This window comes from Muntiacus reevesi, chromosome 12 (assembly GCF_963930625.1).
Source record: "Muntiacus reevesi chromosome 12, mMunRee1.1, whole genome shotgun sequence".
Classification (NCBI taxonomy): Eukaryota; Metazoa; Chordata; class Mammalia; order Artiodactyla; family Cervidae; genus Muntiacus; species Muntiacus reevesi.
Window position 1 is genome coordinate 16150796 of NC_089260.1, and position 15288 is coordinate 16166083.

Below are 15288 nucleotides of genomic sequence, written 5' to 3' on the forward strand. Positions count from 1 at the left end.
CACTGAACCGCCAGGGAAGCACCTGATTTTCAAGTATTAAGCTGATCCTGTATCTGGAACAAACCCAAGTTGGCAGTGGTATAGTTTCTTTTTTTATATCTTGCTGGATTGTGTTTGTTAATACTTGTTTAGGGTTTTGGTTTGTGTAATCATCAGTTATACTGACCTTTAACTTTTCTTTTACATAATAACTTTGTTGTATTTTGGTGTCATGAATGTGCTCTCTTCATAAAATGATGTGGGAAGTGTTCCCTCTTGTTTTACTTATTTACAGATAATTTGTTTTGTGTAGAAATTCCACAGTCATTGTATGATAATCAACAAGGTAGTCAACAAGGTAATCCTAGTTGAAAAGGCACTTGGGTACAACTCATCCCTTATCTAAACTGGGTCTTAGTTTAGGCATTATTTGCATATAGAAGAAGTTTTGGCTTAGAAGACTATTAGGAAAGAGGTAAGGACTGGATAGACAAAAGACACTAATGTTATCATCCTTAAAGGGAGTGAAAGTGAAAGTCACTCAATCCTGTCTGACTCTTTGTGACCCCATGGACTATACAGTCCTTGGAATTCTCCAGGCCAGAATACTGATTTGGATAGCCTTTCTCTTCTACAGGGGATCTTCCCAACCCAAGGATCAAACCCAAGTCTCCCACATTGCAGGTGGATTCTTACCAGCTAAGCCACAAGGGAAACCCAAGAATACTGGCATGAATAGCCTATCTCTTCTACAGCGGATCTTCTTAACCTAGGAATCAAACCAGGGTCTCCTGCATTGCAGGCAGGTTCTTTACCAGCTGAGCTATCAGGGAAGCCTTAAAGGGAGTATAGGTACACATCTTGTTCCAGGTTTCCAACTCCAACAATGATACTACTGTATTCATAGAATATTAATTTTAGTTTGCTCATTGATAAAGTAATATTTAATGATCAAATATTTTTTATGCCACTCTAGTAACCCAGTCTGTATAAAATAAAACTAGTGAACATATGTTCTACAAATGCTAAACAAATACACTGGTATTTTTTGGTACTATGAGATTATGATTTTACATCCCAGTTAAGATTTTTATATCAAACTTTTTCTCTGGTAAAATATACGATGCAAAATTACCTTTTAAACCTTTTTTAAGTGTACTATTGTATGACATTGAGTACATTCAGGTTGTTGTGCAACCATCACCACCAACCGTATCCAAAACTTAAAAATTTCCCAACCGCAATGTGGTACCTATCAAACAGCAACTTTTCATTTTAACACTAAGTCTTCTGACTGATGAACATGGGACATTCATATGTGTATGTTTTTTTTTCTCTTTTTAATTTTTTTTTTTTTAGCAATACTTTGTAGTCTTTCACTTCCTGGTTTATTCCTAAGGATTTTACTCTTTTTGATGCTATTATAAATAGAATTGTTTTATTCCTTTTCTGATTGCTCATTGTTATTGTACAAAAACACAGCTGACTTTTATGTTTGAGTTTGTATCTTGATGAGTTTATTAGTTTTAACAGTTTTTTGTGGAATTTTTAAAATTTTATACATATAAGGTCATGTTGTTAATCAACAGAGATAATTCTGCTATTTCCTATCCAGTTTTGTTGCCTTTTACTTCTCTTTCATGCCTAATTACTCTGGCTAGGATTTTCAGTAATATGTTGAATAAATATTTCACATAACTTTTTCAATATCAGGTAATTTTTTTAAGTTGAACATAATTTTCCCTTTTGATAATAATTTTGTGTGAAGGAAAACTTCTAGTAGGCTTCAACTCTAACAAATTTTGTTCAAATAGCAAGAGATGTAATGAAAATTTGACACTGTTGTTTTTTCTATTTCTGTGTTGTGTTTTTTATGCTAAGTCAAACATTATGAGTTAGAGGTGATTTACCTCTCATTGAGAGGCTTGCATTAACTGAGAAGAAACAATGTTAAATGATGATTATATTGTTTCAATATCATCCATACTTGATGTGGAATATAAACTTTCCACTATCACCCCATTACCTATTATCTTTGTTATCATAGCATAACCCTATTTTAAACAGCCACTACCAACTTTGTACCCATGGTATAGAGTAGCTTTTAAACTACTTAAAAGCTGCTTAAAAGGTTCTTTAATATGTGGATGTTAAATGATTTAGAACATCAACTCATTTTTACTAAATGAAATCTGATTTATTATGATACAGGGCATAGAGATGTGTATATGCATTGTCACTATAAATATATTTTATATAAATTCATAAAACAATATGAATTCATTTTTTCAATGTTTTTCTGTCTTTTGTTTTAAACATAATTCTTTTATTGGTTCAGTTCATTAGCTCAGTCATGTCTGACTCTTTGCGATGCCATGGACTGCAGCACGCCAGGCTTCCCTGTCCATCACCAACTCCTGGAATTTACTCAGACTCATGTGCATTCAGTCGGTGATGCCATCCAGCCATCTTATCCTCTGCCGTCCCATTCTCCTCCTGCCTTCAATCTTTCCCAGCATCAGGGCCTTTTCAAATGAGTCAGTTCTTTGCATCAGGGGACCAAAGTATTGAAGTTTCAGCTTCAGCATCAGTCCTTCCAGTGAATATTCAGGATTGATTTCATTTAGGATGGACTAGTTGGATCTCCATGCTGTCCAAGGGTCTCTCAAGAGTCTTCTCCAACACTGCAATTCAAAAGCATCAATTCTTCAGTGCTCAGCTTTCGTTATAGTCCAATTCTCACATCCATACAAGACTACTGGAAAAAACATAGCTTTGACCAGACAGACCTTTGTTGAGAAAGTAATGTCTCTGCTTTTTAATATGCTGTCTAGGCTGGTCATAGATTTTCTTCCAAGGAGCAAGTGTCTTTTAATTTCATAGCTGCAGTCACCATCTGTAGTGATTTGGGAACCCCGAAAAATAGTCTGTCACTGTTCCACTGTTTCCTTATTTATTTGCCATGAAATGATGGGACCAGATGCCATGATCTTAGTTTTCTGAATGTTGAGTTTTAAGCCAGGTTTTTCACTCTCTTCTTTCACTTTCGTCAAAGGCTCTTTAGTTCTTCTTTGCTTTCTGCCATAAGGGTGGTGTCATCTGGATATCTGAGGTTATTGATATTTCTCCCAGCAATCTTGATCCCAGCTTGTGCTTCATCCAGTCCAGGATTTCTCATGATGTACTTTGCATATAAATTAAATAAGCAGGGTGACAATATACAGCCTTGATATACTCGTTTCCTGATTTGGAACCAGTCTGTTGTTCCATGTGCAGTAAAATTCTTTTATATTATTTATCAAATCTGTTATCTGAATCTTGAGAGTTTAATCATGCTGTTATATTCGTAACTCTTCCTCTTAGTAGACTGTTTCTCTATGTGTTACATGCTCTTCTATTCGGAGTTCTTCCACTAGTGGGAATTCATGAGACTCTTTCATAGTATTTGAGGGCCTGTTCCCCAATAGAAATTTCATGTATTTCCTTCTCTGAGGGACTCCAAAGGCCATCACTAACCTGGGACCCTTTAACTATTAACTTCTTAGCTGGATGTTTTTTGAAACTTTTTTGTGGTATGAAGTAAAACTCTCAAACCTATATGTAACCCAGAGTTGTGTTTAAACAGTCCCAAGGGTAATTTTTTTTCTACTACTTAAGCTAAGACAGATACTGCTTTTGGGGGGGGGGGTGGTTTATTCTGTTGTTTCTTCTAATTTCTTAAATTGGGTACTTAGCTTAATTTGCTGTTCTTTAGTCGCTAGGTCATGTCCATATCTTTGTGACTCATGGACTATAGCTTGCCATCCTCCTCTATCCATGGAATTTTCCAGGGAAGAATACCGGAGTGGGTTGCATTTCCTTTTCCATAAGATCTTTGCGACCCAGAGATCAAGCTCATGTCTCCTGTATTGTCAGATGGACTCTACCACTGAGCCACCAGGGAAGCCTGAAAGCATGCATTGACCTTTACTATCAGATGAAATTAGTACTTTATCAATTAGTATTGATAAATTTTTTTTTTTTTTTATCATCAGGGTTCTTATGTGGCACACTGGTACAAGTAATAATGAAACAGTCTGGTTTTTGAAACTCATATTCATAATTGCCAGAGTTCATTTTCCAGATTAGCACTTTCACTCATTTCTTTATACTTACTCATCTTCTTAATGTTATGGACTCAGGAAAACATGGTTTCTCACAATTCAAGTTCTAAAAATACTAAAGAAGCTGCTAAAGTTTTTCTTCCTTGAGTTGCCTTTTGTCAGAGACACATGCAGATGGCAAGATGGAATGGAGGAAGGACGGATGAAAGGAAGGGTGGGGGGTAATGAGGGAAGGAAAAGAGACGGAGGGTGGGAGAAAGGAAAGCAACAGGCTGACTCCAGATATACAGCTGCAGTTCAGAATAGAGAAAGAGAGTTGCTTGAGAGAGTTCACATAACATGAATATACAGCTATAATGGACATGCATATGAAGTGTTATATATACAAAATAAATAATGCCCACTGTCCAAACTGGTTTTAGAAAAGTTCCCCAAGGTCATAAAAGGGCTATCATACTTCAAAACCTTTTTTTTCATTATTCCATAAAATAATCATGCTAATATAGATGGCAGATACTTAATAATGTTCAGCATTTTAAAAAAAGTAAGCATTTAAGACTCAAGTCATTTATCCTTAAAGAACTTTGTAATATTGAATATTAAAATTGGAGGATGAATATGTACATATTCATATGTATGGGCTTCCCTGGTGGCTCAGAGGTTAAAGCGTCTGCCTGCCATGCTGGAGACCAGGGTTTGGTCTCTGGGTCGGGAAGATCCGCTAGAGAAGGAAATGGTAACCCACTCCAGTATTCTTGCCTGGAGAATCCCATGGACAGAGAAGCCTGGTGGGCTACCATCCATGGGGTCGCAAAGAGTCAGACACGACTGAGTGACTTCACTTCACTTCATTTCATAATACATAGGTGGACTGGAAATTTAGTCCATATCTTCATTGCTGCTTCCCAGAGAAAATTCCTTCTTACACAGAAGGGAAAGCAAATATTTGCTATATATCAAGATGTCCCTGGGACAGTAATTGTTATCATGGTCCCAAAGTAAGACTTTACTTGTGCACTGGAAGAACATACTTCAGTGTATTTCAGCTGTTTTAGGTTGTTGAAAATTTGTGTTCAGGAAGATTTCAGGAAAGCGAAAGATTATATAATCATCTTCTTTGAAATGTTTATGCCATTTAGCTTGTAAGATCAGTTCAGTTCACTCACTCAGTCATGTCAGACTCTTTGTAGCCCCATGGACTGCAACACGCCAGGCTCCCCTGCCGATCACCAACACCCAGAGCTTGCTCAAACTCATGTCCATTGAGTCAGTGATGTCATCCAACCATCTCATCCTCTGTCATCCCCTTCTTTTCCTGCCTTCAGTCTTTCCCAGCATTAGGGTCTTTTCCAATGAATCACTTATTCACATCAGGTGGCCAAAGTATTGGAGTTTCAGCTTCAGCATCAGTCCTACCAATGAATATTCAGGACTGATTTCTTTTAGGATTGACTGATTTGATCTCCTTGCAGTCCATGGTTCTCTCATGAGACTTCTCCAACACCCCAACAATAAAAAGTACCTTTAAAAGTACTATAGGGCAATATCACTGATGAACATAGATGCAAAAATCCTTAACAAAATTCTAGCAAACAGAATCCAACAACATATTAAAAAGATCATACATCATGACCAAGTGGGCTTTATCCCAGGAATGCAAGGATTCTTTAATATCTGCAAATCAATCAATGTAATACACCACATTAACAAATTGAAAGATAAAAACCATATGATTATCTCAATAGATACAGAAAAAGCCTTTGACAAAATTCAACATCCATTTATGATAAAAACTCTCCAGAAAGCAGAAACAGAAGGAACATACCTCAACATAATAAAAACTATATATGACAAACCCACAGCAAACATTATCCTTAATGGTGAAAAATTGAAAGCATTTCCCCTAAAATCAGGAACAAGACAAAGATGCCCACTCTCACCACTACTATTCAATATAGTTTTGGAAGTTTTGGCCACAGCAATCAGAGCAGAAAAAGAAATAAAAGGAATCCAGATAGGAAAAGAAGAAGTGAAACTCTCATGTTTGCAGATGACATGATCCTCTACATAGAAAACCCTAGAGGCTCTACCAGAAAATTACTAGAGCTAATCAACGAATATAGTAAAGTTGCAAGATATAAAATCAGCACACAGAAATCCCTTGCATTCCTATACACTAACAATGAGAAAACAGAAAGAGAAATTAAGGAAACAATGCTATTCACCATTGCAACAAGAAGAATAAAATACTTAGGAGTATATCTACCTAAAGAAACAAAAGACCTATACATAGAAAACTATAAAACCCTGATGAAAGAAATCAAAGAGGACACAAATAGATGGAGAAATATACCGTGTTCATGGATTGGAAGAATCAATATTGTGAAAACGAGTATACTACCCAAAGCAATCTATAGATTCAATGCAATCCCTATCAAGCTCCCAATGGTATTCTTCACAGAACTAGAACAAATAATTTCACAATTTGTATGGAAATAGACAAAACCTCAAATAGGCAAAACAATCTTGAGAAAAAAGAATGGAACTGGAGGAATCAACCTGCCTGACTTCAGACTCTACTACAAAGCCACGGTCATCAAGACAGTATGGTACTGGCCCAAAGACACAAATATAGATCAATGGAACAGAATAGAAAGCCCAGAGATAAATCCACGTACCTATGGACACTTTATCTTTGACAAAGGAGGCAAGAGTATACAGTGGAAAAAAGACAACCTCTTTATCAAGTGGTGCTGGGAAAACTGGCCAACCACTTGTAAAAGAATGAAACTAGAACACTTTCTAACACTATACACAAAAATAAACTCAAAATGGATTAAAGATCTAAATGTAAGACCAGAAACTATAAGACTCCTAGAGGAGAACATAGGCAAAACACTCTCTGACATAAATCACAGCAGGATCCTCTATGACCCACCTCCCAGAATATTGGAAATAAAAGCAAATATAAACAAAGGGGACCTAATGAAACTTAAAAGCTTTTGCACAACAAAGGAAACTATAAGCAAGGTGAAAAGACAGCCTTCAGAATGGGAGAAAATAATAGCAAATGAAGAAACAGACAAAGGATTAATCTCAAAAATATACAAGCAACTCCTGAAGCTCAATTCCAGAAAAATAAATGACCCAATCAAAAAATGGACCAAAGAACTAAACAGACATTGCTCCAAAGAAGACATACAGATGGCTAACAAACACATGAAAAGATGCTCAACATCACTCATTATCAGAGAAATGCAAATCAAAACCACAGTGAGGTACCATTACACACCAGTCAGGATGACTGCTATCCAAAAGTCTACAAGCAATAAATGCTGGAGAGGGTGTGGAGAAAAGGGAACCCTCTTACACTGTTGGTGGGAATGCAAACTAGTACAGCCACTATGGAGAACAGTGTGGAGATTCCTTAAAAAACTGGAAATAGAACTGCCATATGTCCCAGCAATCCCACTTCTGGGCATACACATCAAGGAAACCAGATCTGAAAGAGAGACGTGCACCCCAGTGTTCATCGCAGCACTGTTTATAATAGCCAGGACATGGAAGCAACCCAGATGCCCATCAGCAGACGGATGGATAAGGAAGCTATGGTACATATACACCATGGAATGTTACTCAGCCGTTAAAAAGAATTCGTTTGAATCAGTTCTAATGAGATGGATGAAACTGGAGCCCATTATACAGAGTGAAGTAAGCCAGAAAGATAAAGACCATTACAGCATACTAACACATATATATGGAATTTAGAAAGATGGTAACAATAACCCTATATGCAAAACAGAAAAAGAGACACAGATGTACAGAACAGACTTTTGGACTCTGTGGGAGAAGGCGAGGGTGGGATGTTTCGAGAGAACAGCACCGAAACATGTATATTATCTATAGTGAAACAGATCACCAGCCCAGGATGGATGCATGAGACAAGTGCTCGGGCCTGGTGCACTGGGAAGACCCAGAGGAATCGGGTGGAGAGGGAGGTGGGAGGGGGGATCGGGATGGGGAATACATGTAACTCCATGGCTGATTCGTGTCAATGTATGACAAAACCCACTTCAATACTGTAAAGTAATTAGCCTCCAACTAATTAAAATAAATGGAAAAAGCAAAAGAAAAAAGAAAATGTTACTGAAAATACTGGCATAATTCATACTATAAACCATTAAAGAGAAGTTTATCAATCACATTCTACATAGCTTTAAAGTACTATGAAAGCTTGCTATGGTTACACAGTATTTTTTGGTGTAACCAGACCCCTAAGTATTTTTGTAATTTTTTAAGTTACAGGAAGTTTATGAGAATAAAATAAGAATACTATGAGAAATAAATTAAGTATTAAAAATTAAGCATTCACTATCAAACGTTATTCTTCCCAAATCAGTTAAAAGAAAGAACATCATGAAACTTAAAAAAAAAAAAAAAGACTAACATCTAAAGAGAGAAATGCCAAGAGTACTCATATCTGAATGCTTGCATTTATCAGAGTGAATAAAAATTGAAGATATTAAAGAAAGATACATTTAACTTATTTTTCTCTTTAGATGCTAGACTCTAAAAGAATATTGCTTTAGAATATCACAGCTTCACTTATTAAAAAAATTAAAGATGAACAAAAAATGAAACTGAGTTTAGGCAGTTTGCCTGTTTTCTCTTCCTTAAACATTAATAAGGCTGAACACACCTGTTTGTTTTCCATTCTCTTCAAAAGACAACTGATTTTAAAATATTTATAAAATTAATTTAATTCTAGTTTGGCTCATTTTAATTACCATTTATTAAAAGTCAACTATATGCTCTTGGGGTATAAATGCAGATGTGAAAAGCAAAACCAGTCAAGATGCAAAAATGATATATAATGACAAGACCAGGCACTTCCAAAGTGAGTTAACCAACCGGTATCTAATTTAAAAAAAAAAAAAGGGAGGCCCAAGAATACTAGAGTGGGTAGCCTATGCCTTCTCCAGCGGATCTTCCTGACCCAGGAATCAAATCAGGGTCTCTTTACCAACTGAGCTATCGGAGAAGCCCCAATTAAAAATTTAAGAAAACAAAGAAAATTATACCCACTGCGAGCTATTCATCTCCCTGAGACAGACATGTCTGATACAGATTAAATTCTATATTTGTGAGTTTTAACACTAGTAACCACAGAGCGAGGAGGAGTCCAAACAAATCAAATCAGGGTCTCTTTATCAACTGAGCTATCAGAGAAGCCCCAATGAAAAATTTAAAAAAAACAAAATTACCCACTACGAGCTATTCATCTCCCTGAGACAAACAAGTCTGATACAGATTAAATTCTATATTTGTGAGTTTTAACACTAATAATCAAAGAGCAAGAAGGAGTCCAAACAGCCCAGGTTGCATGCATGAGACAGGTGCTCAGGACTGGTGCACTGGGAAGACCCAGAGGGATGGGATGGAGAGGGAGTTGGCGGGGTTGGGGGCGGATCGGGATGGGGAACACATGTATTTCCATGGCTGGTTCATGTCAGTGTACGGCAAAAACCACTACAATATTGTAAAGTAATTAGCCTCCAACTAATAAAAACAATGGGAAAAAAAAGCAATGAAAAAAGATTATAATAAAAGTGCTAGTATTTTGATAATTTGTCTTTAGTGACAACCAGGTGGCACTGTGGTAAAGAATCCGCTTGCTAACACCTCCAGGAGACACAGGACATGTGGGTTCGATCCCTGGGTCAGAAAGGTCTTCTGTGGAAGGAAATGGCAACCCACTCCAGTTCTCATGCCTGGAAAATCCCATGGGCAGAAAAGCCTGGTGGCCTACAGTCCATTGGACCACAGAGTTGGGCTCTACTTAGCGCGCACACTCTCTCTCTCTCTCTCACACACACACACAGACACACACACACACACACACACAAAGCAAATGTACATGCAGTACACAAATATATACATATTCGCATATTTCCCTTATAGCGTAAATACATAAACCATAATGGAGCTGTCCTAATTATATAAAATGTTGATTTTGAATCTGGATTTTCAGTTTTTTCCCTGAAAGTGTGATAGGACGGACAGCTAGTGTGAATAGGTATAGTTGGGAAGATCTTCTAGAGAAGGAAATGGCAACCCACTCCAGTATTCTTGCCTGGAAATCTCATGGACAGAGGCACCTGACAGGCTAGTCCATCAGGTCACAAAAGAGTGGAATGCAACTTAGCAACTAAACAACAACAAACATTGTGCTGATGAAATTAAATCTCTCCAATTAAGTTGTGATTTTAGGCAAACCATTAACCATTTTTTTCATTTTAACTTTCTCGTATTTATGTATAATATCTTTGAAATGTCATCTTTATCCACAGCATTTTAAAGAAACAATTTTGAAGCTTTAGAAAAATATGGAATGCTGAATAAATGCTAGTATATTGATTTTAGAGTTCAGCAAAGGTAAAAATTGACAGATTAACCACTAATGTTGAAATCTTAGAGTCATATAAAATATTGGCTATATTTTATAATAGCTTTAAATGGAGTATAATTATAAAATATTGAATCACTATATTGTATACCTGAAATTAATATAGTATTATAAATCAGCTGTACTTCAGTTATAAATATATATATTTCCTGAAAAAAATCCATCATGAAGTGATTCATAGACTCAAGTAATTATTTAAAATACATTTATTGTCAGTTAAATCCAAAGTGAAAATTTAGGCTTGGGGCACAAAATGATTGATGTTGGTCTAAAGGTACAAATATCCAGTTATAAAATCAGTAAGCTATAGTGATGTACTGTACACTATGGTAATTATACTTAATAATACTGTATTTAATATTTGAAAGTTATAGATCTTACAAGTTCTCATCACAAGAAATTTATGACTGTGTGAAAATGGATGATAAGATTTACTATAGTCATTTCACAACATATATAAATATAGAATCATTATGTTTTATACCTGAAACTATTATATGATTATATGTCAGTGTATCTCCAAAAAACAAAAATAGAAGTTGTTTGATATCAACTAATATAGCAAAACTATTGTTAGTTTTTCAATTATTTAAGTGCAGGCAACCTTAGCAGTAATCTACCTCCAGCTACTATTTTTGACAAACTTTTAGAAAAGAAATTTATTTTGAACTTTTTTACTCAATTACTGTTTTAAGAATGTCTCATAGTAGTTTTAAATTTCTTCCTCAAAATAAATTTATTTCATTAAATGTTTGTCTTTAAATGATTTTATCTTTAACATTTAGGATGAAAATGTTATTTAAACTGTAGAAATTCTAGCATTTAAAATATCATCTAATTAATTGAATAGCTATTGAAAAACCAAGGTAATACATATTTCATGTTATTGTTTAACCTTCACATATAAATCAACACAATATTTTATTGTTAACGCTTTTGTCGTTTCAAAATAATCATGCCAGAAGATGTCTCTAGCTCATGCTATCCTGTCTGACTCTTTGTGACACAATAGACTGTAGCCTGCAAGGCTCCTCCGTCCATTGGATTTTCTAGGCAAGAATATTGGAATGGGCTGCCATTTCCTCCTCCAGGGGATCTTCCTGACCCGGGGATCAAAGCCATATCTTCTGCATTACAGGTGGATTCTGAGTCACTGGGGAAGTCCTAGAAGATGTCTCTAAGTTTTCAATTGTTGGCTTATTTTTTAATTCAAATAGTTTTATTATATAAATATAACGTATTAATCTGAGGTTACCTTACATTTGTTGTGCTTATTTATAATATATATGTGTATATTTACATGTCTAATTAATTATTTGCATTCCAAAATGTATAAAATTTAAAAACACTAAGGTATTTCTTTCTAAAGTAGGGTCAAAACTACTATTATTTTTAAATTACTTTGACTATAAAGAATTCACTATAAATGAATCTGGTTTAAAAAAGCTCACTCCTAACAATTGTTTGTATTAAGTAGAAGAGAAGTATTTGATTGTATGACCCTGTGATGACTTATACTTTAAACACTGTGCCGTTCTTTTTATGTTGATAGGTTGATAAAGAGCAACATACTTTTAAGTGGATATAGTCCTAGTCTCCTGAATACTGATCTGAGTGGTGGTAGAGGGACAAATATGAGTGACAGGCTTAAGTACTGGGCTTAAAAACAGTTAATTTTTCCCACCATTCACATTGGAATGATGAGAGCATAGGTAGTGGAAACCACAGCAGGCCACTTGGTGCCGTTGACTTAAGTACAAACAGCAGTGGAAGTGTTTAGCCCTTTGGGAAGTTTTGTGACTGAGCAAGAATGCTGGAGTTATTTTGATAAGGGAGCAGCAGTGTAGCCAGAAGTCTGATCATCCCTGAGCTCTGAGACAGGCCAAGGATGAAGAGCTGAAGCGTTTGCTCTTCCAGATGAACAAAGATAAATTCAGCTAGCAAAATAAACTCAGTATTTTGGTCAGTTTGCAACGAAATGGTGAAAGAATTGAACTGTGTATTTTAAACCTTGGCATAAAGACCTGTGGGAAAATAGTTCAGCATCTCCAATTCTGGCTCAATTTTTGCTGTAAATTTAGAAATTGAGCAGAAAATGAATGCACAGACATACTTAACAATTCCACACGATATGTTGTAAATCCAAAATGAAAACTGAAACTACATGAAGAAGGAGACCAAAACTCTCTCTTAGGAGTGTTTGTTTATTAAATTTGAAGCCACAGTTTTCTTAGCATTCCTGCTCAATATACTTAGTAGTGTTAAAAATCAAGGTCTTGTTGATTTGAGATGTTTTTTTCCCCCTGTAATTTCCATTCTTGAGGTTATAGTGTTCTTCTAAGTGTTCGAGGGAGAATTTAATCTATGAGTTCTTCTGCTCAAAGAACCAATTCATAGAGAAAGACATAGTGACTACATTATGTAGTCTTTTACTGAATTTGACTTTGTAAAATGTATCTTTCTCTGGGATTAGTTTGTGCTTTTCATTAGATGTTTTGTTACTGTAGACAGCTAACAAAAAGTCTGCATTGGTATATAGCTTCTCAAATTCTAGAAATTTCAATTTTAGTAGATTTAGGACCACTGATTTTGGGAAAAACATTTAGATGAAAGCATCACCAACAATGAGCAGTTTGCTTTTCTTGGTGTAATTGAACAAATAGTGGTTATACTGTATTAAGATATTAAGACTATAATTTTCTGTCACACTAAATCACAAGATACTGTTGCTTTGCTGTGTTTGGTGCCTAGTAAACATTTGCCTTTTGTTTTGTGAAAATTTTCTCTATTTGATTTCCTTTCGGAGATTCAAGGAAATTGAATTTTCTTCTGACTGAAAGTTTTTGTAGAACTGAGGTCAAGGGAAGAATTTTGTATAGGACGTCACTATACCTCCATAGAGGTCATGTGTGTGGTAACGAACATAGGGTCATTGGTTTTGTAAGTTTTAGTTGTCTCTTCTCTTAGGGCCTGTCTCATGCCTTGGCTAAGAGATTTGTGGCTTCTACTCCAAAAAACTACCCCTAAAAAGGAGTATTTTGTATTGTCTTCTATTAAACATTAAGGGATGTTTGTACTGATAGTTCACTACTGGTCATGAATCCTTAGCGTTGGAAGTGGATATCTTTTTGAGACACTTGAAGCATCAACTAAGTGTTACAGATTGAATGTTTATGGCAAAGGAAATGTGCTGAAGTTATAAATATGACAGAATGAGAAGGGCAAGAAGGTATAGCATACAATTCTGTAGGATTGTATCAGTTTCTAAAGTAGTCCACTTGATGGTGATAATTGTGCTTGCTATATGAATTATGCATTGTGTGTAACCACTTTTCTTTCATGTTCTTATTTAATCTTAACTCTGAGAGATAAATATCATTCTAATAACCATTTTGAAGCAGGGGATAACAAATTCTGAGAGGTCAAATTACATGACTAGTGTCCAAAGTCCTTATCCTAGTACATCATGTTGCCTGCCAAACTAAGCTTAAGTGCATGTAACTAGCATTTAAATATATGTACATCTTCAAGCAAGCCTGCTCTGGTGTGTTTGATCAGTTCACAGAGAATGGGTTTAGGCTGTCAAGTTGTTTTGAGTGTTTTCAGTGGACAGCAAGGTTGGGATTTAAAAATCCTAAATCCTTAATTAGGTAATCCATGAGTGATCACTATCTCAGGCACCAATCTCTTCCTACCTTTGAGACTGAAGCTGTTTATCTTCAGACCAGGATTTATTTTCAGCTGTTGAAAAGATTAAAAGAAAAAAAAAAACCACCCAACAGACATTTTTCAGAAAGTTTGTTAGTACCAAATTTAGGACCTTATACATAACTGGAATTCATTATGTATTTGTTGAATTGAATAAGCTTATGTTCTCTACCTCTAATTAAGAGACTTCTAACCACATAAGTCATTTAAAAAATCTGGCACTGAATCTGCTAACTCTGAAAGTCCTTTTACTATTAAACCATGTGAGGCATGATATGTGCTTTGCTGTTTTTTAAATCATGCTAATTATGCCATATTTTTCTATGGTTATTATAGATTCATACATAAATGTGCCTTAGTAAGGGTAGGCAGACATTTAATGGCAAGATAGTGAATATTGTAAGCTTTGGATCACAGCATCCCTAAAGCAACTACATGTCTCTGCTAAACAGTAGTCATAGGCAGTAGAGAAATGAGTAATGTGACTGTGAGGTAGTTAAACTTTATTTCCAAAAATAGAGCCAGATTTTGCCCTTGGCTATAGCTATTCTATAAGAAAATATTCATTAGTATGATCCTAACTTGTTTAGAGGAAATTGGAATGGCATGCATGTACACTGAAACTATGAAAATGATATGATTATATTATGTAAATATTATTTATTTATCTTTATATTTACTTAAATGGTAAATTTTTACTTATATTTATTCAATTTAAAAACTATTGCTGTTGTTATTTCTTATCCCAGGGAGATTCTGTACAAGCCGTTGATGATTCACCATTCTCAGATTCTGTTACCTTGGAACAGACTACAAGTAACATTGGTGGATCCAGTGGTCGTGTTAGTCTGTGGATGCAGTGGGTGCTCCCCAAAATTACTGTAAAGCTCTTTGCTCCAGATCCTGACAATAAAGGCATAGGTATAGGGTTACTTTTTTACTCTACAGATAAAATATTAAACACTGTTTTTAGAAGAAATTGGAGACCTTGTTTTATTTAATCATTGTCATTTAAATCAAACATCATTAGAT

The 15288-nt window shown here is 35.4% G+C and overlaps 1 protein-coding gene across 2 annotated transcripts in view; it reads left to right on the plus strand.

The window, feature by feature from the left end:
- VPS13B (vacuolar protein sorting 13 homolog B) overlaps positions 1-15288 on the plus strand; it is a 763389-nt gene that overhangs the window by 401434 nt on the left and 346667 nt on the right. For both annotated transcript variants that reach the window (XM_065903113.1, XM_065903112.1), the window contains exon 26: positions 15006-15177. In XM_065903113.1, coding sequence (XP_065759185.1) covers positions 15006-15177 — 172 coding nt within the window. The remainder of the gene's footprint in view (positions 1-15005; positions 15178-15288) is intronic.